The following is a 27,370-nucleotide window of genomic DNA, read 5'->3' on the forward strand; positions in this document are numbered from 1 at the left end:
CCTCAAGACGGTTGGAAAAGCATTCCAGGTGAATCTGGTTGAGAGAATGCCAATAGTGTGCAAAGCTGTCATCAAGGCAAAGGGTAGCTACTTTGAAGAATCTCAAATATAAAACATATTGATTTGTTTCACACTTTTTTGGTTACTACATGATTCCATATGTGTTGTGTCATAGTTTTGATGTCTTCACTATTATTCTACAATATAGAAAATAGTCGAAATAAAGAAAAACCTTTGAATGAGTAGGTGTGTACAAACTTTTGACTGGCACTGTATGTATGGAGGGCCAAAGGGCCAGGTGGAGGCTCTGAGGTAAAATGGAGGAGTGGGGAGGATTGGGACTGGTGGATGAGTCAGGGCATGGGCCTGAGAAAAGATGAGGGGCCGGGGACTTTTGATCACCATGTCTGCCTGGGGTGTTTGTGCTGACTGATTTGGCGCCGGGACCAACTGTGTTTAATTTATATCTGACGGCAGCACGAGCTGTAATATCCAAAACAGAGAGACAGGTTGTGTAGTGGCCTAGGGCCTGTAGCAACAGATTGGACCAGTAGGACTATTTAGCCTACATTATTGACTGACCAAGTAAACTAAGCCTAAGTATGCCTTAGGCTAAAGCCTATTTTGTGCGTTATTGTTGTATTATTATTATTATTATTTTTAAATATATATAATGCGCTCATTACTCATGCTATAGGAGAAGGGAACACCAAGAAGATCTAGACTATATCATATATGATAGATAGGCCATCTGAATTCCGCTTTGCGTTTTAAACACACATGGTTTCCTATGCTATGTGCTTTCAAAATAATTTGTACATCCTATATATAGGCCATGCCCGCTCGTTCACAGTCCTGAGAGGTTGCATGCATAACACCTCATTCAGTCAATCACCCGTCTACCTACCTGCTTTCACTTTCAAACATGTCATTATTCGCAGCCTTGGCCCTTCCAATTGCCTTCCTTGCTGAGCCTATGAGACTGCTGGATTGGCTATTATGATACCAATGAGGGCGCGGTTAACATCGGGAATCCCGGGACGTTGTCTGGATAAAAAGTTTGCGGTGGTGATCTGAGCAAAGTTAAGACAAGAGGGGGACATTATTGTGAATCTGTATCCGTGCGAGTATGACCGACACAGAAGCGCAGAGCGCCCCATCGTCGGCACCAGTGGAAGAACCGCCACAGCCGGAGAGAAAAATTATAGGTAGGGAAAGTATAATTACTAGTGGCGAAGAGACCTTCCTTGACAAAAGTTTGAATAATTCATTAGTGTTGTATGTGTGGATTTATCAAGGCAGCGACATTGGCCAGGTGTTTCAAATCAATGCGTTAAAGATGTCAGCTGGCTACAAATTGAGTAGATAAAGTGCGTAGGCTATATTTTAATTATCTTGTCAGTTTGTAAGTCTTGGGTGATGTTAATCAATTGGAGTAGCCCACATTACACACCCAGGTCAAATTGTGCTGAACCTAAGCAGTTTTTGGAGTGTATCTTTTCTCGAGTTCCACGTCCATATTTTACGTACTGACTTGAGCTTTAAACAATTTTATATAATTGGTTTATATGTTTGCTCTATTATAAGACTATGACATCAATGTTGATACATATTATTCAAGAAGCGCATACGACACGTTTTTTCAAATTACTACTCGCTGGTTTGTGTGGTTGGTAATGTGCCAATCTGTTTATACGCACTCGGTTTTATAAATTAATTCAAACAAATGTAGTTATCGACGTGGTTGAATTTAGGCTAATGCTGTCAAAATAATACTTTAACTTCACTTTACCAGATGTCACGTATTCCAAGGCGGAGGGAATTCGTTCACAGGTGTAGGTCATTGATTGAGCATCGATTGAAGTCTGATTTTCCCATCTAACAGTCCTTCGGATCAAAATAATCACTTATCCATACTTATTTGCCACGTTCTGGCTTTCATAAAATGTTTTCAGCATTGCATTGCGCAGTGGTGCAAATTCTTTGACTGGAGTTGCAATTCAACATTCCAATAGCGGTGGCAATTACCTCTTTGTTTTTAGTTGCAACTACTAGGCGTATTCATGTATTGCACTAACTACGATGTCGAAAATGTAAATGTTTTCACAGGAAACATTAGTCCCACTTGCCCTAGTCCGTAGGTTCTAGTCAAGTATTGTTAATGATTGACACGAATGCCATATCATGCAGCCTAGCTTGAAGTATTTTGGTTGATAAAAGAAGTTGCGATAAGGGAGAACATTTTAGACATGGTAATGTAATACTTTACCGTTAGGTCTTCAGATGCTATTCATTGATGGCCAAGTGACCTTAAGGTTTGACTTGAATTTGATATTTGTGAATAGTATTTATCCAAAAGTCTGCGGAGCTTTCTTTTACTGTCAACGGTATGCTATGGTTTACTTTTCGTTTATTTGTGTACGTGTGTGTATACAGGGCTCACCTGTAAAATACCTTTTGGTCCCAGCATGAATCCCTAATAAAATAAAGGGTAAATGTTTTACATTGTTTTTGCAGCCACTGCAGTCCAAGGCACCGTGAAATGGTTCAACGTGCGCAATGGCTATGGCTTTATCAACAGGTACCATGTTATGTGCTAGACGGTGCCCCTGAATCCTTTATTTTGTTTAATGTGGCTGTCTGATGTGCAATTAAACTGTACACTAATGGGCAATACATTTATCACAAAGCGTACACATTGTAGTACAGCTATCTGACACTTTAACATGGATATGGTTTGTCATGGATGGATGGGAATTGTCATTAGTAATGTTATTTTTCCCCTCAGAAACGACACCAAAGAAGATGTCTTTGTTCATCAGGTAAGCCCAGCAAGATTAAGTTCATGTCAGGAAGAGCACCTGCTGCTTAATACCACTGGGTCACATTCATTAATGCGCACTGTTTTACAATTGAAAAGGAGGGTTTCCTATTGGACCAGTTCAGGTAGTCCCTTACTGTTTCAGTCTGCTTTCTTCTGTTTGGTGCCTAGTGAATACAACCCTGTATCACATCACCCAATCCATCTGCTGTTTAGACTGCCATCAAGAACAACAACCCCAGGAAGTTCCTTCGCAGTGTTGGAGATGGGGAGGTGGTGGAGTTTGATGTGGTCGAGGCAGCCAAGGTAGGTAAACCTGTAAGGATGGCTTTCATTTTATATCACCCATAATTAACAAGCCTAAAAGGGATAAGTATCACAAATCAAAATGTGACAGACCTTTTCATGCCTCTGACTTAGTTGTAAGCCATGTTCAGTTTTATGCCAAGGTGTGCAGCTTTCTACATTCGGAGAAAAGTGAAATGAATGGGAAATATTGATTGTGGGAATAATCCCTTCAATTTCAATGTCACTAAAACTGGTTGAATTGTACATTGAGAATTCAATATCATTTTCATTGTCTTAAATATCTCTCCAACAAGCTCTTTCCCTCTCTCAGGGCTCTGAGGCAGCCAACGTGACTGGGCCTAGCGGCGTTCCTGTGAAAGGCAGCCGCTATGCGCCCAACAAACGTCGCTTCCGCCGCCACATCTCCCCTCGCAGCCCTCGGCCCGATGATGAGAAGGGTGATGGCACCTCTGTCCCCACCTCGGAAGGCGAAGGGGAGAATGGCAGAGGGGAGAACGGTGGTGAACGACCCGCGCCGCGACGACGCAGGCCCCGCCGACCCAGACGGGAAGGACAAGAGGTGAGGAGTAGATGGATGGAAAAGGTGCATCCCAACAGTTTAAAGTTCCTTTCCCTCCATGTTGACTTATTTGAAGAGAAAAACGGATGGATAAAGTAATATGAATGGAACTTACTACCAGCCATGTCCTACTTTCATTTACTAGGAATATTGCTTGCTTCTCTCCAGTTTGTAAATGTCTGCAAATGGAGGGATGGGGTTAAGGAAGGTTGGACCTCATCCTGTGAATATCTATTGTGTAATCAGTTCTCTCCTTTAGTGTCATGTTGTCTGTTCTCTCCCCAGGGCGAGTCAGGGGAACAGGAGGGAGCAGTGGAAGGCGACCAGCAGAGGCCGCCACCGCGCAGGTTCAGGCCCCAGTACCGCAGGTGAGACTTGTGACATGGCATTTTTTTGCTGGCAGATTTATTTGGGATAGGACCTTAATGTCAATGGATCTTTATGAGCCCATAGGGCAATTTGACTGTGTACATTTGACTTTGTCCCCCGCCACCTAACCTTCTCAGGCCATTCCGTCCTCGCCCACCCCCTGGGGAGGGTAAGCAGGATGGCAGCGCCCCCACTGAGAGGCAGGAAGGCCAGGCAGCGGACGGACAGGAGGTGGAGGCCCAGCAGACAAACAGGAAGCAGGCCAATGAAGAAAGCCAGAAACCCCGCCGACAGTTCAGCCGCCGCAGGCAGAGGAACTCTGAGTCTAACACTGTCTCTAAAGTGAGCCGCTCATGTAACGTTGTGACAGAAATTTTTCCCCCTGTACAATATGTTACGTGACAAAGTTTCCCCCCTGTTCATGTCTTAGGATGGGACAGAGAAGCCAGCCTTGGGGCCTAGCACCCCCCCTCAGACCTCCAAGCCAGCTGATGTCAAGGCCTCCCCCAAGTCCTCCCCTAAAGGCTCCCCCAAGATTTCCCCCAAGTCCTCCCCCAAAACCATCCACAGATCACCAGAGGTACGAGGCACCCAAGTCTTCTCAGTACTTCTATTTTTATTAACTGTTTCTTCTGGTCATAATTTGGCTGCTGAAGTCTTACTGTAGGTTATCATTTGTGTAGTTTCATTTTAATATAGATTATTTGGATAGTTATGGCCAACTAAGTCTAAAAGAATCTTCCTTTCCAGGCACCTGCCACGCCAGTTCCCGTGGCCGCAGAATGACACCTCTGAGTGGATGATGTCACGTGACCCCATGCAAGCGGTGGGACCCCACGCTAAACTGATGCAACCTTTCAGGGGTTGGGTGGAGGGTTTAGCGTTACGCCTATTGCACTACTACAAAACCACATCGTTGGACATCTCGTAGCTGAAGTCACTAGAATGTGACCATTTAGTTCCTTAAGTATTTAGTTATTTTTCTACATATGGGTTTTTAGAGGAATTACATAAGTCTTTTGATGGGATGGAAAGCACCAGGCATGGATTATGCTTTTCCTGTTTGCTTTATAATTTTGGGACATTCTGGCGTTCAATGAAAGCCCACCTATATTGCAGGTGTAATTTGGTTGCCAAATGAAGGCTCAAATCCTGTGGGACCCACTGCTTGTTTTGAGGTTGGAATTTTTAAGTTGTGGCATTATTTTGTGTTCAGTTTATTTTGTTTTAATGTTGGGCTCCCCCCTCTTGGCATCTGTCGGTCTCGCTCTGTAGGTCTCGCAGTCCCCCATCTAACAGTACATAGCCACCCCATCTGACTTCTCTACACACTGTATGGGAGGAGGAGAGGAAGGGATATAGTGGGTTGTGTGTGTGTTTTACAATTGAGAAAATACTAAATTTTAGAATAAATTGAGGGGGGGGGGGGAGAGTGTGAACCTGCTTGGATGCACATTTAAACCACAACTCCTAGCAAGTGTTCTTTAATTGACTGAGAATGGGCACAAGCATTGGAGCGGATCCAGCCTCTATTTAAGTTTGATAACATGAAAGCAAAGCAGGTGTGAGTGTAGTGGTATGGTCTGGGACCTGACCCCCCCCCCCCCCCCCCCCCCCCCAGATTCTAAAACATGCTGCTGCCCACCCCCTCTCATAAAGGCCTGAGGCTGGTTTAATGAAATCTTTTTTGTTTTTGTATGTGCCTTTTTGGAGGGGATTATGTGCTATGTCAGTATCAGAATGTCTATAAAAATCATGTTTGCAAAGACTACAATGCAGTTTTGTATGCTCACATTTCTCAGTACAATGTAAAATGTCTTGAATCCCATTTAGTGGGATAAAACTGAAGTTGGTCATTTAATTTCTTCACCTCAATCTCCAGTAACATCAACATTTAATCTAAACTATAACATGATCAGTTGAATGTGTTTTGACACTTCTGGGGATGGTAATATATGACGTGACTCTCTGAAATGTTGGGTCAACATGCCCATGTTTGTCAACTGGGGACAATTGTCACATGACCCACATCTCAACACTGCATGTTTTTTTTCTCGCTTTACATAAACCACAGGTCCTCCCTGTACAATTGCTCAAAACTAATCTTCGTGGAGATGCTCAAAACAGTACATAATAGACCTAAAACAGCACATGCGTAGCAGTTTAGGGGCAGTTGGCTGCTACGTTATCAGAGGCCTGTTGCCATATCAACTATGTTTGGAAACCAGTAGAATGAATACTATTAGTGTTCACTTGGGGCACTGTCCCATTCAGAAACTAAAGATCTACTCCTATATGTGAGTGAAGCTCGAACCAATTTGTTTTTGTCAAGCAAACAGCACACTGTATACATTAAGTACTAAACACAGAATTTCCTCTCTGTAAAAGGAGTCTCTATAGGCTGTACATTGAGGTGCATGTTAAAGCGGTCCACCATTTTGTGTAATCAAGTTTAGGGACACGGAAGTGGGTTGCTAGCGATGGAGTGGTTAGCCTGCTATGAGACTTGTATTAACTTTATCAGAAATACAATACCTCAGTCAATGCCACACGCCATAGCTTTGTAAAAAGGTACATGTTTTTTGTCATATTTCAACCAGATTCTCTCCATCTCTGAACATCTATTTGTAGATAAAGTGCAGAAATACCAGATTCTCCAAGTCTCTTTCCCTCAAACATCTGTGCAGTCTCTCAATCAAATCACCCTCATCTGTACATGTATACTGGGGGTGGGGCAAATGCCTCAAGGTTCAGAAACATTCTAGTTCCTGATCACCCATTATGGGCTGCTCTGGTAATAAATCACCCACCCTATTGACCTTTCACCCTTTCTGGCGTCTGTTCAGTTGGTGCAATGCTTTGTAATGTTGTGCAACCTTTTCCTTGAATCATTTCCTGCAACCCCTGATTCTGCCAATATTTTTCACTCTAGCGTAATTTCCCAGTGGCAGCTATTGCATCAACTATGGCCCCCATTCCAAACAGATTCCCTATCCCTCGACCCACACGCCAACGCCTCCCCTACTTGATATGCCTAGACGCAACTCGATAAATGGTGAAAGGATGTTTGGAATGAGGCCCAAGCCCACCCCAGTACCATTTTCTCTTCCTCTACCCCCTGCCCACCACCCCACAGTCTGTCTGGCCTCCTCTGCCTGCCTTCCCCAGTTGCCGTATGGGATCCCCTCAGTTGAGGCTCCCCTCCTCCCCTAGGTAATCCAGCTCTGTGCTGCGTTTGCCCAGCTCCATGTCCAGGTCCATATCTATCATGGCGGGCGAGTGTTTGCTGAAGGTGTTGGAGATCTGGTCGAACGTCTTCCCCCGCGTTTCCGGCACCCGGAAGAAAGTGAAGATGAGGAAGAATAGCAGGAGTGCGGCGAAGATGAGGAAGACATATGGCCCACAAAGCTCCTGTGGAGCGGGAGAGGAGGGAATATGTTCACTGATGTCTCTTAAGACATTCATTCACTCAACATTTCAACTCAATCAGACACCATCCAATCCACTGATCAATATCATTATATTACCATCCCAAAATCCCCCCAAAACACCATAGTGACCACTGTACTTACAGCAACATATTGGAAGCCAAAGCCGATAATGAAGTTGGCTGTCCAATTGGCGAATCCGGCCACGGCCATAGCAGCAGGCCTGGGGCCTTGGGAGAAGAGCTCAGCCACAAAGAACCAGGGGATAGGGCCGGGGCCCACCTCGAAGAAGGCCACGAAGCCAAAGATGGCCAGCATGCTGATGTAGCTCATCCAGGGAACACTGTCCTGCCAAGGGAAAGGAGATGGTTTAGCCAGAGGTACATGGCTGGTGAGTGGAGGACTGATCATAGATGACTGGAATGGTATCAAACACAAGGAAATCATGTGTTTGATGTGTCTATACCATTCTATTCATTACATTCTAGCCATTACTATAAGCCCGTCCTCCCCAATTAAGGTACCACCAGCTGCCTGTGGTACATGCATAGAAATAGTCATACCACCCATTATGGCCTCATTGACTTGAATAGGGTGCCTTCTATACTGAACAAAAATACACTGCTCAAAAAAATAAAGGGAACACTTAAACAACACAATGTAACTCCAAGTCAATCACACTTCTGTGAAATCAAACTGTCCACTTAGGAAGCAACACTGATTGAAAATAAATTTCACATACTGTTGTGCAAATGGAATAGACAAAAGGTGGAAATTATAGGCAATTAGCAAGACACCCCCCAAAACAGGAGTGATTCTGCAGGTGGTGACCACAGACCACTTCTCAGTTCCTATGCTTCCTGGCTGATGTTTTGGTCACTTTTGAATGCTGGCGGTGCTTTCACCCTAGTGGTAGCATGAGACGGAGTCTACAACCCACACAAGTGGCTCAGGTAGTGCAGTTCATCCAAGATGGCACATCAATGCGAGCTGTGGCAAAAAGGTTTGCTGTGTCTGTCAGCGTAGTGTCCAGAGCATGCAGGCGCTACCAGGAGACAGGCCAGTACATCAGGAGACGTGGAGGAGGCCGTAGGAGGGCAACAACCCAGCAGCAGGACCGCTACCTCCGACTTTGTGCAAGGAGGTGCACTGCCAGCGCCCTGCAAAATGACCTCCAGCAGGCCACAAATGTGCATGTGTCTGCTCAAACGGTCAGAAACAGACTCCATGAGGGTGGTATGAGGGCCCGACGTCCACAGGTGGGGGTTGTGCTTACAGCCTAACACCGTGCAGGACGTTTGGCATTTGCCAGAGAACACCAAGATTGGCAAATTCGCCACTGGCGCCCTGTGCTCTTCACAGATGAAAGCAGGTTCACACTGAGCACATGTGACAGACGTGACAGAGTCTGGAGACGCCGTGGAGAACGTTCTGCTGCCTGCAACATCCTCCAGCATGACCGGTTTGGCGATGGGTCAGTCATGGTGTGGGGTGGCATTTCTTTGTGGGGCCGCACAGCCCTCCATGTGCTCGCCAGAGGTAGCCTGACTGCCATTAGGTACCGAGATGAGATCCTCAGACCCCTTGTGAGACCATATGCTGACACATGCACATTTGTGGCCTGCTAGAGGTCATTTTGCAGGGCTCTGGCAGTGCACCTCCTTGCACTAAGGCGGAGGTACCGGTCCTGCTGCTGGGTTGTTGCCCTCCTACGGCCTCCTCCACGTCTCCTGATGTACTGGCCTGTCTCCTGGTAGCGCCTGCATGCTCTGGACACTACGCTGACAGACACAGCAAACCTTTTTGCCACAGTTCGCATTGATGTGCCATCCTGGATGAACTGCACTACCTGAGCCACTTGTGTGGGTTGTAGACTCCGTCTCATGCTAAGACTAGAGTGAAAGCACCGCCAGCATTCAAAAGTGACCAAAACATCAGCCAGGAAGCATAGGAACTGAGAAGTGGTCTGTGGTCACCACCTGCAGAACCATTCCTTTTTTGGGGGTGTCTTACTAATTGCCTATAATTTCCACCTTTTGTCTATTCCATTTGCACAACAGCATGTTACATTTATTGTCAATCAGTGTTACTTCCTAAGTGGACAGTTTGATTTCACAGAAGTGTGATTGACTTGGAGTTACATTGTGTTGTTTAAGTGTTCCCTTTATTTTTTTGAGCAGTGTATAAATGCAACATGCAACAAATTCAAAGATTTTACTGAGTTACAGTTCATATAAGGAAAAAAAAGCTAGGCGCATGGATCAGAAAACCAGTCAGTATCTAGTATGACCACCGTTTACCACATGCAGTGCGACATCTCCGTTGCATAGAGTTGATCAGCTGTTAATTGTGGCCTGTGGAATGTTGTCCCACTCCTCTTCAATGGCTGTGTGAAGTTCCTGGATATTTTGTCGGGAATTGGAACACGCTGTCATACACGTCGATCCAGAGCATTCCAAACATGCTCAATGGGTGACGTCTGATGAGTATGCAGGCCATGGAAGAACAGGGTCATTTTCAGCTTCTAGGAATTGTGTACAGATCCTTGCGACATGGAGCCGTGCATTATCATGCTGAAACATGAGGTGATGGCGGCGGATGAATGGCATTACAATGGGCCTCAGGATCTCATTGCATTCAAATTGCCATCGATAAAATGCAATTGTGTTTGTTATCCGTAGCTTATGTCTGCCCATACCATAACCCCATCGCCACCATTGGGCACTCTGTTCACAACGTTGACATCAGGAAATCGCTCGCCCACACAACGCCATACACGTGGTCTAAGGTTGTGAGGCCGGTTGAACACACTGCCAAATTCTCTAAAACAATGTTGGAGGAGGCGGATGGTAGAGAAATGAACATTACATTCCCTGGCAAAAGCTCTGGTGGCCATTCCTGCAGTCAGCATGCCAATTGCACGCTCCCTCAAAACATGAGACACCTGTGCTATTGTGTTGAGACAAAACTGCACATTTTAGAGTGAATTTTTGTTTTCCCCTGCACAAGGACCAACACTTTACATGTTGCGATTATATATTTGTTCAGTGTAGTAATTTTATGTTTATGGATACATTATTCCACTCCACCAAAGTTGCCATTATGATAATATGTTAATGGCTTAATGAACTTGTTGGTATTCGTTTGGGACTGACCAATAGGGCGAGAGCCATTGTCATGACAATGGCGCAGCAGCACATTCCAGACAGGCCCAGCATGTGTAGTGTCCGGCGACCCGTCCTCTCAACCAGGAAGAGCTGTCGATTGGATGAGAACAAGGTGACAAACAGGTCAGTAACAACAGGTCCGGGTCATGCTTGCTCATTTCTAATTGAGGAAAAACTTTGCAGATGATTCTGTCTGAATTTTCCAACTGGCGTTTGCCTAAGGAATTCTCCAATCTAAAAGACTGTATTTTATGTAGGAGCTTTCTACAGGATGCAAACACAAAAGTGATGGCTTAACTAGAGAAGTTTGCATTTTAAAATCAAAGATCAACCCTCAACCCAATCAATAACATAAAAAAAACTAATCATGACCTAGCAACCCAACTCTGGCCCTTTTTGGAGGGGAAAGTCTAGGGTGGGTCGACTCACTACGTTATCTTCTTTGTTCAGTGATAAAGGCGAAGAGTTAAACAGTAATGGAGGTGCCTGGTTACAGGACCTTGCTAGCGTACCGAGACCACGGTGAAAGCACAGTTGACCACACCGGCTCCTATAGTGGCGTAGACAGGGCTCTGGACCCCTGCCTTCTGGAAGATACTGGTGGAGTAGTAGAAGATCTGGACGGGAGAGAAATAGAAGACGGTTGGTCAAGGAACGTGGTCGAGCTTTCTGAGTAATACTGACTAAATATGTGCCGAAAGGCAATATGGTTTGTGTAACGGTGGAATTGTCCATTCTAACACTGATTCAAATTGTGAAAATGGCCAAAGAGGATTGCCTTTGGACGAGTTTGAACACACACACACACACACACTTTCCCTTTGTTTTGCTTTATTTTGACTAACACAGCTTATCTGGAGACTCGACACACCAAGGTTACAGCAACACAGACAGACACACCCTGACACAAACTCAACCAGGTGTATAACACACATTGGGACATTTATTAATGAACCATTCTACCATGTCTCAGAATAGAATAGTATAGACCAGAACATAATACGCAGAATAGAACTATGTCCTCTGACGGGAACTGCTTGCACAGTCTTGTTTAGTTGAAATAAAACAAAATAGTAAACACACACACAATCCAAGTCTCAAGCCTTAAAACTCCTTCTTTAACCCGTCTCCTCCTTTTTATCTACACTGATTGAAGTGGATTTAACAGGTGACATCAATAAAGGATCATAGCATTCAACTGGAATCACCTGGTCAGTCTATGTCATGGAAAGAGTAGGTGTTCCTAATGTTTTGAGTAGTCAGTTGAAAGCTATGATCCCTTTTTGATGTCACCTGTTGAATCCACTTCAATCAGTGTAGATGAAGGAGAGGAGACGGTTTAAAAAAAGATTTTTAAGCCTTGAGACAATTGAGACATTGATTGTGTATGTATGCCATTCAGAGGGTGAGACTAAATATTTAAGTGCCTTTGAACGGAGTATGGTGGTAGGTGCCAGGCGCACCGGTTTGTGTCAAGAACTACAACGCTGCTGGGTTTTTTACGCTCAACAGTTTCCCATGTGTATCAAGAATGGTCCACCACCCAAAGGACATCCATCCAACTTGACACAACCGTGGGAAGCATTGGAGTCAACATGAGCCAGAATCCCTGTGGAACGCTTCTGACACGTTGTAAAGTCCATGGCCCGACGAGTTGAGGCTGTTCTGAGGTGCAACTCAATATTAGGAAGGTGGTCCTAATGTTTTGTTTACTCAGTGTATATGTTTTTATTAATAACATAACATATTGATAACATTTTTGGAGAAGAAACTGTCAACCCTATCTAGCTATGATAGGATGTGAACTAAGTAACGGTGCATTGCAGCCCATGTTTAACTAATGTGAACTCGGTGGTATGTTGTCAAGGCTTGTGGAGCCAGTCAGCTTTCTGTGTTGATGGTAAACAGATGTAAACAGTAGGAAGGCCTGGTCAGTCTCTCCCAGAACCCCTAGCTGTCAGTCCCCGTGGCAACAGGTGCCTGTGAGATGATGGGAACTATATGGAACTCAGCGTTCAATCACACGATAAAGTCCTGGACACGGCTACAAAAATCCTTAGACACACACACACACTCTTCCCCACTCTCCTCCCTCCTCTAGTACTCACAGCGTTGACCCCGGACAGCTGTTGTGAGAGCTGCAGTAGGATGGCGATGATGATGGGCTGCCGGTACATGGGGGAGCGGAAGAGCTCTGCGATGGACACCTTCCTCTCCATGTCCATCCTCCTCTTCTCCTCCTTCATCTCAGCCAGCATATCCCCCACTTCCTGTCTCCCCGTCAGCCTCCTCAAGCCTAGGGATGAGTGGGAATGAGAATCAGGCTGAGAATAGAACTTCAGATGGGTTTCAGAGTGTGTGTGTGGTGGGGGAGGCTGACTTGTTCTGGGGTTGCCCAGACTCCCTAGCCCCCCTGTTATTCAAACCCTGCCCCTATTCTGCTTGTGGTCCTCTCCTTCATCCAGAAAGAAAAAGAGACATAGAAAGGAGACAAGCAAAAGAGGCCATCAGAGAGTCCTGGTACATGGTCGTGACTGGATCCTCACCGCTCTTGGCGTGGTGCTCCTGGGAACGGATGATGTAGAGGAAGCGGGGGCTTTCGGGGCAAAAGGGCAGCAGCACCATCTGTAGGACAGTGGGCAGAACGGTCACACCCACCAGCACTGGCCACAACTCCTCACTGCCCAGCAAAGACTCCAGACCCAGGACCTAAGGAAAAAGTAGGAAGGGGGAGAAAGGGAGAGAGGAAAGGAAAGTAGAGAGAGAGAGAGAGAGAGAGAGAGGGAAGGAAAGAGAGAGAGAGAGTGAAAGAGAGAGGGGAAGGAAGGAAGAAAGGAAGGAAAGAGAGAGAGAGGAGGAAGGAGAGGGAAGTTGACTACTTTAATACTTGTTCAGATAGATGTGTTGTGGAGAACAAACCCCATTCTGTGGCCTGTAGAGACAAAAACATGGTGTGGTCTGAGCGCTGTACCTGTGCTATGAGAATCCCTGTGACGATAGCCAGCTGGTGGAGCGTGCCCAATGCCCCTCGCAGACTGGTAGGGGCTATCTCACCTACATACATGGGCACCAGCCCCGATGCCAATCCTGGGAGAAAGAGAATGAGGCTCCGATTCAGAAACTGGTACGCCAAGGTGTGGAGAAAACCGAGCAGCGATAGTGGTTCCGATGAACTATTTCACTGGTCAGTACTGTTCATCTACAACCATAGAAAACAATATAGTCTGTCTACAACTACACCACTGAAAAGGCATTCAAACAGCATTAAACCACATCAAAACACATTTCTGAGATAGTCAATCTGCAGGATGAGTGCTGACCACAGTATGCACCGATGACGAATCGTCCCAGAATCATCATCTCGAAGGACCGGCTGATCTTGGCCATGCCCATCAAACCTCCTCCGATGAAGGCAAACAAGTTGTTAATGAGCATGGCTTTCCTCCTGTCAGAATAAAGAGAAATATATTAGTTATCATTGGTATACTAGAAGTAAATATGATGTACATTTCAAGTTACTAGTTGTTGGTTTGCAGATATACAATTGATATTTGTGAGTAGTGTGTGTTCTGCCAGTTAGACAGTACAAGAATAGGTCTTCGACAATTCCACCATTAAGCCTCTTAATGGCAGATCACAAAACAGAGATAATGCCTCTGCTGATATATCCCTGTTACAAAGTGTCATAGGAGAAAGTGTCACAGGCAGGGTTGGGGAGTACAAGTAAGGGATTACAAAAAAAACAGCAACTGTAATCCGTTACATTACAAGCAAAAAAATATTGTAATCAGATTAAAGATTCTTTTGAAAAACTAGATGATTACCTCAAGAATTACTTTTAGATTCAGGAAGGATGTTTGATGCTTTTCTCAATGACATTCAAATCAGAATTTAAAAAAGGCGCGAGTTTAAGTTTGTTCCACTTGAGCGAGTCTGACCACAAGTCAGAGACCACTATGAGGACACACCAGATGTGTTTGATGGATCGCGGGAAAAGAGCAGGAATGGGTTTTTGTAGGCTACAGTCCAAGCCATGTCTTCCAATGGTGCGACTGCTGTCGGCATCCAAAGATCATCCAACTTGAATAAATGCTTGGAGGTAAGGACGACAGCAGTGGTGTAGTCTACAGTGATACGGATATCACTTAGTATTGATATCTACATAGCGCATTGATGTGAATCACACTGCTGCTCTCTCATTTAGCTATTGCGATTTATGGATTGTGGTTGTTGTGGATGGCTGTTCGCAAATCTAAATGTATAGTTGATGGTTGAATTCAAGAAGTTTAAGCTGCCTATCAATCTTTGTTTTTGAAACCAGTGGACAGACAGAAAAATGTGTTCTTGCAACAGCTGCATAGCGCGGATCCCAGCCTATGGAATAAAAGTCTGGCTTCTCTTACTCAGTCAAATTCATGCTTATAAAAAAATGGACACATGCTCAAACTTGCACACTTTTGATAGACTTAAAGGGGAAATCTGTAATTTTTCCCACCATGAGAAACTAAAGTCTAGGGAGAAAGACCGGCTCCAGCTTTCTTACTCCCACTCTACTCCATTGGGATCCCCTTTCAATCACAGAGTCTGTGTCCAGATAACATCCTGGCTTGGGTTACAATAGGAAACTGAGTCGAGCCACAAAACACGACCCTGCCCAGTAACACTTTCTCCCACTGACTGCCACTATCCATAGGGAACCATGTTGGATCTGACTGACACAGTCACTCCCACTGTTTTTCTCTCTGCATTGTTGGGAAGGGCCCATAAGTAAGCATTTCATTGTTAGTCTACAAAGCATGTGACAAGTTTAATTTGCTAACACATTGGATCTAACTGACTGCCACGATCTATGGAGAGCCATTTTGGATCTAACTGACTGGCACTATCTATGGAGAACCATTTTGGATTTAACTGACTACCACTATCTATGGAGAACCATTTTGGATCTAACCAACTGCAACTATCTATGGAGAACCATTTTGGATCTAACTAACTGACACTATCTATATGGAACCATCTTGGTTAAACTAGGCAAGTCAGTTAAGAACAAATTCTTATTTACAATGACGGCCTACACCGGCCAAACCCAGATGACACTGGGCCAATTGTGCGCTGCCCTATGGGACTCCCAATCACAGCCGGTTACAATACAGGCTGGATTTGAACCAGGGTGTCTGTAACAATGCCTCAAGCACTGAGATGCAGTGCCTTTGACCGCTGCGCCACTCAGGAGTGCTGACAACTATGCATTACGTGGGTGTATCAGTGTGTAGGTCTATGTGTGTACATGCAGCCCTAAGTCTGTGAGAAAGAGAATACATCTGTCTATGTACCTACATCTATGCAAAATAAAAAAGAAATGTGCTATGATGTTTACAAGTGTGTGTGTGTGCTTGTGTATGTGTGCTTGTACTTGTGTGCATATGTGCATTCTGTGGGTGTGTGTGTGTGTGTCTGTGTGTGTGTGTGCCCGCTCTCGCATGCATACATGTGTGTATCATCTCTCCTACCTCCCCAGCCACTCTGAGATGACGCCCACACAGAAGGAGGAGATCATGCCGCCTATAGAGAAGATGGCTACGGACAGGGACCAGAGGGTTGTGAGGGTACTGCTGGGGATAGGCTCTCCATACCGATGCACCCATGTAGCGTTGTAGTCCGCTTCAATGATCTGGACAAGCAGGAGAAGAGATATGAGACATTTAATAGAGCTAATATTTTTCCTTAGGAAGACTATAGCCTAGTCCCAGGTCTGTTTGTGCTGTCCCAGCATGACAGTGACCATAGGAATTGGTAAGACACAAACTGATCTGGGACCAAGTTAGGAAGACAACAATGTTAAGATAACATTTCTTTAGTTGGTTAAGTTGGTTGGAGCGTTGTGTTTCCTTACAACAGAGTTGTTGGTTTGATTCCTGCATTTTGGGCTCCCGAATGGCGCAGCGGTCTAAGGCACTGCATGTCAATGCAAGAGGTGTCACTACAGTCCCTGGATCAAATACAGGCTGAATCACATCTGGCTGTGATTGGGAGTCCCATAAACCGGCGCACAATCTGCCCAGCATCGTTGGGGTTTGGCGGGGGTGACCGATATTGTAAATAAGAATTTGTTCTTAACTGACATGCCTAGTTAAATAAAGGTTTAAAAAATGTTTTTATCATTTCAGAGTGGATAATATTTGGTTGAGACGTTGATCAATTAAATTACAACCTACATTCCATTGTGTTTCATCAAACAGCGGAACCAAATGACCTGGATTGCAGTTCTCGATTCTGTGTAGGTTATTACAGCAATTGTGAAGATCTCCACAGACCTGCGACAACCTATGCATGCTATCTTTAACATGCACGATGTACTGTATTACAAAAGTAATACTGAACTGTGTTTGGTTGACAAGGCAACCAAATATTAACATTTAAAGGAGATGTATCTACTGCATGGATAGTTGCATCTGAGCAACTGGCTTAATCCCATTCTTGAACATTTATTTTTGGTTGAGTTGGAGACGTGAATCCAACTTATAATTAGTTAACTTGTCAACAAGTTAATAGGCTATTTATCATATTTCAAAAGTGATATTGAATTGTGTTTGGTTGTCAACACAACCAAATATTAACATTTTAAGGAGATGTATCTTCTGCTTGGATAGTTCCATCTGTACCACTGACTTAGTCTGGCTTTAATTACAGTTTGTCTACAAATGAATAACTGATATGTTGGATTCAGGTATCCATCTCAACTAAATCAAATCAAACTGTAAGTAAAGTTTGATCCTATTCTTTTTTGTGATATCCAATTGGTAGTTACAGTCTTGTCCCATCGCTGCAACTCCCATACGGACTTGGGAGAGGCGAAGGTTGAGAGCCATGTGTCCTCCAAAACATGACCCTGCCAAGCTTCATGACACACTGCTCACTTAACCCAGCTGCACCAATGTGTCAGCTGGACACACTGTACAACTGGCAACCGAGTCAGCGTGCATGCGCCTAACCCACCACAAGGAGTCACAATGAGACAAGGACATCCATGCCGGCCAGCCAAACCCTCCCCTAACACAGATGACGCTGGGCCAATTGCACACTGTCACAGCTGGCTGCGACACAGCCTGGGATTGAACCCGGTTCTGTAGTGATGCCCCTAGCACTGCAATGCAGTGCCTTAGACCGCTTCACCACTCAGGAGGCCCTTAGTCCTATTCCTGAGATGGATACCTGAATCCAACATATTAATTATTAATTTGTAGACAAACTGTAATTAAAGCCAGACTAAGTCAGTGGTACAGATGGAACTATCCAAGCAGAAGATACATCTCCTTCAAATGTTAATATTTGGTTGTGTTGACAACCAAACACAATTTAATGTAACTAAATATCATAACATTTGAAATCAACCAAAGCTTGAAACCCTAGTCCTATTTAGGTTTTAAGCTGCTTCTTTTATGATAATGTTTATAACGTTGAAGATCTGATGTTATTTTAAAGGTACAAATTCAACATATTGTATACAAGGTTAAAAATATGTAGACATTTTGTTACTACGGTTACTATGATGACATAATCCCGTGGTTAAAATTTTACCCTCAAAACAAGTTGATTACTTTTTTACAAATCCAATGTATTTTCTACATAGATTCCACGTCACACTACGTTGACAAATTACGTTGAGACAATGTTAATTCAACCATTTTGTGCCTAGTGGGATGGCATGGGCCACAGATACTGAATCTAGGTAGTAAGTGTATGCGAGGCCTAACAAAGTGTTACTTGTTTCTTGAGATAAATACTTTGGTAATGGAGCAGAGAGAAATATGCTTTGTGTGAATACTAGTACAAACTGTTCTGTGCAGGCCAGCTATAACCACAACCCAAAACTCTGTGCCTCTTGCCTGACAATATGAATAACTTCCTACTCATTAATCCCTTACCTAGGCAGGTAGCCTAGCAGTTAAGAGTGTTGGGCCAGTAACCCCCAAAAATATCTTGGTGTGCCCTTGAACAAGGCACTTAACCCTAATTGCTCCTGTAAGTCACTCTGGATAAGAGAGTCTGCTAAGTGACTAAACTGTAATTTAACACAAATAGATGTCAGTTCATTCTAAAGGTTGTTTTTGGCCTGAGGGTTTCGCCTGGTAAATAGATGGCACAGGGGTCAAAGTTTTGACACTGTGAGTTAAGAGGGTCTAGGGACCTGGACTCATGACCAGAGGAGCCATATTGGTTGTAAGGCCCCTCTCGTAACACAACTCACTGACTCCAAGTAAGTTCCTCTGTCTGACTCACTCACTGGCTGAATCTAAATACAGGTACTAACAGTTGAATGATACTGCTGTCTACCCACAATGCAATAAATGCAGCATGAAACGATGCTACATTTGATATAATGTGCTCTCTCCATGACATAGACTAACCAGGTGAATCCAGGTGAAAGCTATGATCCCTTATTGATGTAATTTGTTAAATCCACTTCAATCAGTGGAGATGAAGGGATGGAAACAGGTTTAAGAAGAATTTTTAAGCCTTGAGACAATTGAGACATGGATTGTGTATGTGTACCATTCAGAGGGTGAATGGGCTAGACTAAAGATTTTGGGGTATGGTAGTAGGTGCCAGGCACACCGGTTTGGGTCAAGAACTGCAAGGCTGCTGGGTTTTTCACGCTCAACAGTTTCCCATGTGTATCAAGAATGGCCCACCACCCAAAGGACATCCAACCAACTTGACACAACTTTGGGAAGCGTTGGAGTCAACATGGGCCAGCATCTCTGTGGAACGCTTTCAACACCTTGTAGAGTCCATGCCCCGACGAATTGAGGCTGTTCTGAGGGCAAAGGGGGGTGAAAGTCAATATTAGGTAGGTGTTCTTAATGTTTGGTACATTCAGTGGATTTGATGTATGGTGGCTGACATACAGTATGTTCCAATACATTCTCTATATTAGTAATTAGCAGATATATGTTCTGCCATATGCCACTTCCACATCAAAACCCCATGACCCAACACCGACTAACACATTTTACGAGAAGGGGGCTTTAGGATAGTGAATCTAAGGGAATGTCTAGACAGCAGCGAGAGCATCTAACTATATCTATATGGTTCAGGACTCTGTACTGGACGTGCACTATGTAGTGTCGCACTCCGAACTGCGAACCTTGTGAGTGTCGCCCCCCCCCAAAGCCCAAAATAGCCACTTTTTCCCATGACACCAGAATCACTGCCTTAAACCCCTCTGCCTCCGATTGCACCCCTCAGCTGTGAAGGACACCTGAGATGGGATGGGGGGGGGGGGGGGGGCAATGGAGGGGGTAAATAGAAGTGTGAATTGTGAAGGCTTGCAGATGGGTGAGGGGGTGGAGGGGTGAGGAGGGGGTAGATGGGTGAGGAGGGGATGAGGGGTGATGAGGGGTGAGGAGAGGATGAGAGGTGAGGAGGGGGTGAGGGGTGAGGAGGGGGGTGAAGGGTGAGGAGTGAGGAGGGGGGTGAGGGTTGAGGGATGATGAGGGGTGAGGAGAGGATGAGAGGTGAGGAGGGGGTGAGGGGTGAGGAGGGGGATGAGGGGTGAGGAGGGGGGTAAGGGTTGAGGGATGATGAGGGGTGAGGATTGGAAGGAGGGGTGAGGGTGGGTGAGGGATGATGAGGGGGGATAAGGGGGATGAGGGGGATGAGAGCTGAGGAGAGGTGAGGATGGGGGGTATTTTGGCAACACTGTGTGTTTCGTCATGCAGCATGTGGTGCACACACCCCCTGGTGTTGACATTACTCAGATGTTCCCCTGGACACGCCTCGCTCTTTCTGATCTTTCCCTCTCTTGCATCCAATCTATTTCTTCCTCGCTCTCTCTTTATCCATCTCCTATTCTCTAAAAGTACATCCTCACTCTCTCTATTCCCCCTTTCCCTCTTTCTCTATTCCCCTTTCTCTCTCGCTCTCTATTCCCCCTTTCGCTCTCTCTCTATTCCCCCTTTCTCTTTCTTTCTCTCTCTATTCCCCCTTTCTCTCTCTCTTCTAAATCCCTCAATGTCTTTTATCTTCCATCTCCCCTCAACTATTGACATGTCGAGTCATCGACCAAGTTTCAATACGTAATTGTTTGTACTAACATTAGGATGTTGCTTTTAAAACATATAGGGCTGGTTTTCCAGTCACAGATTAGGCTAAATTGTGGACTAAAAATAGCTTTCAGTGGAGAACTCCATTGAGAATGTTTTTTAGTCCAGGACTAGTCTTAATCTGTGTCCAGGAAACTGTCCCATAGACTGTACTGTACTGTGAAAGGGAGAAGTCAACTATGGTGTACAAATACACTATATATACAAAAGTACGTGGACGCCCCTTCAAATTAGTGGATTCGGCATTTCAGCCACACCCGTTGCGGACAGGTGTATAAAATCGAGCACACAGCTATACAATCTCCAAAGACAAACATTGGCAGTAGAATGGCCTTACTGGAGAACTCAGTAACTTTCAACGTGACACCATCATAGGATGCCACCTTTCCAGCAAGTCAGTTTGTCACATTTCTGCCCTGCTTGAGGTGCCCCCGTCAACTGTAAGTGCTGTTATCGTGAAGTGGAAACGTCTAGGAGCAACAATGGCTCAGCCGCGAAGTGGTAGGCCACACAAGCTCACAGAACGGGACCGCTGAGTGCTGAAAGGCGTAGCACGTAAAAATGGTCTGTCCTTGGTTGCAACACTCACTACCAAGTTCCAAACTGCCTCTGGAAGCAACGTCAGCACAAGAACTGTTCGTCGGGAGCTTCATGAAATGGGTTTCCATGGCCGAGCAGCCGCACACAAGCCTAAGATCACCATGCGCAATGCCAAGCGTCGGCTGGAGTGGTGTAAAGCTCGCTGCCATTAGACTCTGGAGCAGTGGAAACAAGTTCTCTGGAGGGTTGAATCACGCTTCACCATCTGGCAGTCTGACGGACGAGTCTGGGTTTGGCGGATGCCAGGACCTAATCGCCCAACATCAGTGCCCAACCTCACTAATGCTCTTGTGGCTGAAGCAAGTCCCCGTAGCAATGTTCCAACATCTAGTGGAAAGCCTTCCCAGAAGAGTGGAGGCTGTTATAGCAGCAAAGGAGGGGCCAACTCCATATTAATGCCCATGATTTTGGAATGAGACATTTGACGCGCAGGTGTCCACATACTTTTGGTAATGTAGTGTACCTGGTCCTTAGAGAAAACAACAACAATAATCGGTTTTAGAAAAGGTCATGCTAGAGGTATTAATTCCCAGGTCGGTTCTTAAACAGCAACTCTCTTTGATGACTCACTCATAGAGCACAGAGAGCTGTTTTCAGTCGCTGCCCTTTATCAGTTGAAACGGCGAGACTGAGCTTAGCTGGGTGGAATCAAGGGGACATCTGTGTAAATGCCAACTCACTACCTGTCTCAGGTAGTTTTGCAGCCACACTCACCTATCAGTGTGTGAAATGAAATGTGAGACAACACATTGACGAGTTCTTGGTTAACAGTTATTCAGATTCTGAACCGTCTCACCTCGTTTTGAAGTGTATTACACTTAAGTATGCAACCGTCTGAGAACCATGGCTCTGGCACTAGCATCTATGTTTGCAGACCCATGTTTCATGATAACATTTTTGGTGCAAACATGGCATCTATAGGAAATTCTAAATCCCAATTTGCAGAACTCTGTATCAATAGCTCTGGTTGATGAGTGCAAGTCGGTCTTACCTTCTGAGGAGCGTTGATGACACCTATGTTGTACCCAAACTGAAAGGAACCCAATACAGCGGTGAACACTGAGAGAGCAAGGGTTCTAGTCACCGTCTGTAGAGCACACACAAGAACACAACACCTCACTGTTACCATGATGCAATTGTGTGGTTGTTCATAAAGAGATTGTGTGAAGGATGTGGAGAAGATGGACCATCTAGAAAGGTATGGTTTGTTGCACAGACAATGTCATGTCCGTACACAGACAATGTTATGTCCGTACACAGACAATGTCATGTCCGTACACAGACAATGTCATGTCCGTACACAGACAATGTCATGTCCGTACACAGACAATGTCATCTCCGTACACAGACAATGTCATGTCCGTACACAGACAATGTCATGTCCGTACACAGACAATGTCATGTCCGTACACAGACAATGTCATGTCCGTACACAGACAATGTCATGTCCGTACACAGACAATGTCATCTCCGTACACAGACAATGTCATGTCCGTACACAGACAATGTCATGTCCGTACACAGACAATGTCATCTCCGTACACAGACAATGTCATGTCCGTACACAGACAATGTCATGTCCGTACACAGACAATGTCATGTCCGTACACAGACAATGTCATGTCCGTACACAGACAATGTCATCTCCGTACACAGACAATGTCATGTCCGTACACAGACAATGTCATGTCCGTACACAGACAATGTCATGTCCATACAAAGACAAAGACAATGACGAAACTGCTGTTGTAAGATGACCATGGTCTAGACTGTTAACAAGCTTCTATATTTTGGGAACTCTACTGTCTTAGTAAAGGCCAAGACTACACACACGCAGACACACACGCAGACACACACGCACAAACAGACCCCACATCCCTCCAGACACATCTCTCTAATATCCACTATATATAACTGTGGTACTAAATGAGAAAGGATCTTTTGTAGCCGTCTCCAGGACTTTCCTGTGTATCGTGTGATTGGGTGACTGAACGATGAGTTGCATATAGTTCCCATCATCTCACAGGCACCTGTTGCCACGGTGACTGACAGCTAGGGGTTCTGGGAGAGACTGACCAGGCCTTCCTACTGTTTACATCTGTTTACCATCAACACAGAAAGCTGACTGGCTCCACAAGCCTCCACAACATACCACCGAGTTCACATTAGTTAAACATGGGCTGCAATGCACCGTTACTTAGTTCACATCCTATCATAGCTAGATAGGGTTGACAGTTTCTTCTCCAAACATTTGATCAGTATGTTATTAATAAAAACATATACATGGAGTGTTTACTGTTTTATTTCAACTAAACAAGACTGTGCAAAGCAGTTCCCGTCAGAGGACATAGTTCTAATCTGCACATTATGTTCTGGTCTATACTATTCTATTCTGAGACATGGTAGAATGGTTCATTAATAAATGTCCCAATGTGTGTTATACACCTGGTTGAGTTTGTGTCAGGGTGTGTCTGTCTGTGTTGCTGTAACCTTGCTGTGTTGAGTCTCCAGATAAGCTGTGTTTGTCAAAATAAAGCAAAACAAAGGGAAAGTGTGTGTGTGTGTGTGTGTGTGTGTGTGTGTGTGTGTGTGTGTGTGTGTGCGTCCCACATCGTACAACAAAGAAAACATTTCTAGTCTAAAGGCAAGAGTCCCGCTCTATTTCACTTCACAGAGCGTGCTTCACAACATTTCAACTGTAGCCTGCATATGTAGAACATATTGGGAAAGACAGAAAAAAATGGGACAGAGTTGAGGTCAAGGCAAGATAATATTGTTTCTCACTGTCTCAGATTCTGTCATCAGCAACCAATTTAAACGTACCGGCATTTTGATACAACAGTTTGGTGATGTGTTTTTTTGCTATTGTGCCACCAATCATGACAAGAAAGAATACCTCAAGGATGCTGAAATCCTAAGAAGAATGTTTTTGAATTAAAGTGTCAGTAACCGTGTTGGCGTCAGCTGTGGTAAGGAACAAGGTATAGGTTGTACTGGGTGATCTACCAACCAACCCATATTCATCTCATTCCTGATCATTAAGCACGCTGGTCTCTCTGCTGATCAAGGTCACTATATAGGACCAATACAACTAAGGGCTCTCATGTCCAAAATAAAGGCTGACGTTATGTTTTGTCAATCTTCCAAAAAATAGAACATTATGTTTTGTTTGATATATGAATAGCAATTGTTTTAATTATTCTAATAACACAAAATGTCAAATTTAATTTCACTCTCAAAAGAAACACTATGTCTTTTCTTATCTTGTTATATTTGACGGGCACTAACAAACACAGCAGTTGCTGAGTCCTTATTTTGGTCAACCATGTTGTTGTGAACCACGTCACAGATCACAAGTTTCTGCAGTGGTATTAGTGACCGTTTGCTCATCATTGTATGCACAGGCGTCAATTCAATTTAAATTCCACGTTGATTCAACTTAATTTCATTGAAATTACATGGAAACAACGTTGATTCAACCAGTGTGTGCCCAGCGGGATTCAATGCCACTGGCAGACCAGTTATTTTGTCAGGTGAAAAAAAATCGATCATGCACTCAGAGGAGGATGAGAATAAACAGATAGAGATACTTAGACAAATATATATTAGGATAAGAGTGCGTGATCGATTTTTCTTTTTCCTAATGGGAGCCTAAAACTTGGTTAATAAAATATAAACAATAAAGGTATAATTTGATGAATAGATAAATTGATAGTTATGCTTTAACAGTCGTAGAAAAAGGTTTTAAACAACAAAATATACATTTTAAATCACACATTAAATTAAACTTCATCCATCATAGGCTACTCAGTGTTAGTGCGCATGAAAACATTTCATTGCAATTTACTTATTGCAAATCAACTATTTTCTTATAAAAACGAGTGTTGTTTAGATTACCTCCCCTCCGAGTTGCTGAAACCCAGCCGGCATGTCTTTGACAGCGCGAGACACAGATTACAGTCGGTGACAGTTGTGTCCCGCTCCCCCGCGCGCTATCCCAACTGGACACCACGTGAAAAAAACTCAATTGGAATAAGGACAATAAACCTGGTACTTGTATTAAAAGTCGAAAGGAAAAGTAAAACCCAAGACAAAAACTGGAACCAAAGTGAAAACCGACGAGGTGGCTATAGTTCTAAATGTGTAACTCTACGTGTCCTCTCTTTGAAGTTTGTGGAGCGTCTGGGTCCAGTTTGCATATAATGACATCAGTACACTGGCGCACAACTCTCTTGATATTTTCAAACGACGGAGAGAAGGTGCGGAGGGGACGAGGGGCGACGGGAGGGCGTTTTAGCCGCCCCCTACTCTCGAAGGCCTGTCACAGAGGTCGTCTTTTGGGTTGAGACGGAAGCAGAAAGCCATGTCTTGACCTTATACACTATTGGCTGACGTCAAGAGGAGCGCTTCATCAGCATACAGAATAACCACCATCTCACTGTAAATTCTATGGGGTATGCACTGTGGGTTTTTCAGATTCCATGAGTGGCCTAGATACAGTATATTGGACAGCACGTGCAAAAGAGATAGTCGTGATGGATCATGCCATTGTTAAATTCAGTTAAAAAGCATTATTTTTAAAAAGTGCGGTAGGCTAGTTGGTCTACTTTTAAACTAATTCCTCTTCAACCTTAACATGTGAATTTTCCCGCCACCATTAAGAAAGGTTATAATTGGGTGAAGAGACACATTCATCTTATTGATTGGATTGAGACCTGCAGTGGCTGAAAAAGGCACATCTATAGAAAGGATGACATTTATGATACGCTTAGATATGTAGCCCATTCCTCTGCAGGGGAGGGTGTGCAAAGGCTGGATGCCTGGACCTTGGGAGAAAGCCAATGTCCACCACCACCAATCTGGACCTATGACTCAACACTTCTTCTGGACAGCCAGATGGGCTTGTCTGCACTGCCCTGGCAGTCATTCTGTCTTTCCGCTATTTTAGAACACATGCCAAAAGGGTGACGCTCCCCACCAGTACACCACAGCTAACTCACCCCATCCACCACAAACACTTCCCTATTTCACACAAAAATATGAATACTTCCCAAGGCAACCAGTGGGCCCTAAATTTGGAATGTACCACTTGGGTCGGCGAAGTAGGGGTGGCTGGGGAAATTGGGGACAGCTAGCAGGTGTGAATTGGGAGGTGTGTCTTGGTAGGGGTTATGAGAGGCAAGGCAGGACCTGCCAAAAAGGCAATGGAAAAATGTCTGGACTAGATCTATCAATCCAATTCACCCACACCCTTTGTGAACAAGCTCGCATCTCACCCCACTTTCCCTTCCTCACATCTTCCCCTTCCCCCCTCCCCTCTATCATACTCTAATCTAAGGCACAGATTGAGAAAGAGGAGCTGAACCTGACACCATCCTCCAAAGCCAGGGCCCCAGGCCAGTGAGTCATGTGTATGGCCCACACTAAATGAGGAAGAAATTCTATACCAGGAGACAGTGGCCTAGGACCTCCAGACCACATAACATGCACTCTTAAAAAAGGGTTGCAAAGGGGTCACAATAGGAGAACCCTCTGTGGAAAGGGTTCTACATGGAACCCCAAAAAGTTCTACCTGGAACCAAAAAGGGTTCTTCAAAGGGTTCTTCTATCGGGACAGCCAAAGAACACCTTTATGTTCTAAATAGCACCTTTTCTTTCTAAGAGTGTGTGGGTTTATGTAGACCTACATACCTGTATCCCGGGACAGACAGACAGATAATACACAGTAGTGCCTGTAAGAACCAACAGAACTGTCCCAATCAAAGATTTAAAAAAAAAAAATGGCCCAAATAAAGAAAATGAAAACAGAACAAATATACAATGTTTGGGCAGTCACAGTGCAAATGTCAGTTGTGTTGTCCCAAAACTGGAAGTGACACCAATCAGAGAGTGTTATCTGATGGAAAGTCACACCGCCACACTGACCGACGCACACGGACCATGTGACTGCCCCACCGTCAGTCAAACAGGTGACCTGCTGTGAGTCAGGCGATGTGATTACCGTTCCTCTG

General features: G+C 44.6%; 2 protein-coding genes across 5 annotated transcripts; one reads left to right on the forward strand and one right to left on the reverse strand.

Annotated features, from left to right (window-relative positions):
• The first annotated feature begins 1,052 nt into the window (after window positions 1–1,052).
• On the forward strand, window positions 1,053–6,883 carry LOC129865819 (Y-box-binding protein 2-A-like). Of its 4 annotated transcripts, none has more exons than XM_055938839.1 (9): window positions 1,053–1,208; window positions 2,518–2,581; window positions 2,789–2,822; window positions 3,038–3,139; window positions 3,441–3,689; window positions 3,975–4,057; window positions 4,196–4,400; window positions 4,489–4,638; window positions 4,809–4,945. In XM_055938839.1, the coding sequence occupies exons 1-9, from the start codon at window positions 1,130–1,132 to the stop codon at window positions 4,842–4,844; spliced, it is 1,002 nt and encodes a 333-aa protein (XP_055794814.1). In that variant the 5' UTR covers window positions 1,053–1,129; the 3' UTR covers window positions 4,845–4,945. The 4 variants fall into 4 exon arrangements, with proteins under 4 accessions (XP_055794814.1, XP_055794815.1, XP_055794817.1 ...); XM_055938840.1 differs by having other exon boundaries at window positions 1,054–1,208; window positions 3,038–3,127; XM_055938842.1 differs by lacking the exon at window positions 1,053–1,208 and having other exon boundaries at window positions 2,527–2,581; window positions 2,993–3,139; window positions 4,809–6,883.
• Window positions 6,858–25,638, reverse strand: LOC129865812 (solute carrier family 2, facilitated glucose transporter member 4-like). The gene is made up of 11 exons (XM_055938827.1): window positions 25,257–25,638; window positions 22,351–22,446; window positions 16,164–16,324; window positions 13,974–14,098; window positions 13,625–13,740; window positions 13,200–13,362; window positions 12,762–12,949; window positions 11,166–11,270; window positions 10,642–10,743; window positions 7,631–7,834; window positions 6,858–7,469 (listed from the first exon to the last, which is right to left on the reverse strand). Exons 1-11 carry the CDS (start codon window positions 25,287–25,289, stop codon window positions 7,245–7,247), a joined length of 1,518 nt encoding a protein of 505 aa, XP_055794802.1. The 5' UTR covers window positions 25,290–25,638; the 3' UTR covers window positions 6,858–7,244.
• Between the last annotated feature and the right edge of the window lie 1,732 nt (window positions 25,639–27,370).

Source organism: Salvelinus fontinalis, chromosome 11 (assembly GCF_029448725.1).
Source record: "Salvelinus fontinalis isolate EN_2023a chromosome 11, ASM2944872v1, whole genome shotgun sequence".
Taxonomy (NCBI): Eukaryota; Metazoa; Chordata; class Actinopteri; order Salmoniformes; family Salmonidae; genus Salvelinus; species Salvelinus fontinalis.

What these genes read in the sequence shown, in the direction of transcription:
- LOC129865819 (XM_055938839.1), top strand. Translation starts at nt 1,130, where the DNA reads ATGACCGACACAGAAGCGCAGAGCGCCCCATCGTCGGCACCAGTGGAA. An exon ending in CCAGACGGGAAGGACAAGAG is followed by an intron (nt 3,690 to 3,974) that starts GTGAGGAGTAGA and finishes TTCTCTCCCCAG; the next exon opens with GGCGAGTCAGGGGAACAGGA. An exon ending in CCATCCACAGATCACCAGAG is followed by an intron (nt 4,639 to 4,808) that starts GTACGAGGCACC and finishes CTTCCTTTCCAG; the next exon opens with GCACCTGCCACGCCAGTTCC.
- LOC129865812 (XM_055938827.1), bottom strand. Translation starts at nt 25,289, where the DNA reads ATGCCGGCTGGGTTTCAGCAACTCGGAGGGGAG. An exon ending in CAGGGATTCTCATAGCACAG is followed by an intron (nt 13,363 to 13,624) that starts GTACAGCGCTCA and finishes CTTTTTCCTTAG; the next exon opens with GTCCTGGGTCTGGAGTCTTT. An exon ending in GTGCTTTCACCGTGGTCTCG is followed by an intron (nt 10,744 to 11,165) that starts GTACGCTAGCAA and finishes TCCAATCGACAG; the next exon opens with CTCTTCCTGGTTGAGAGGAC.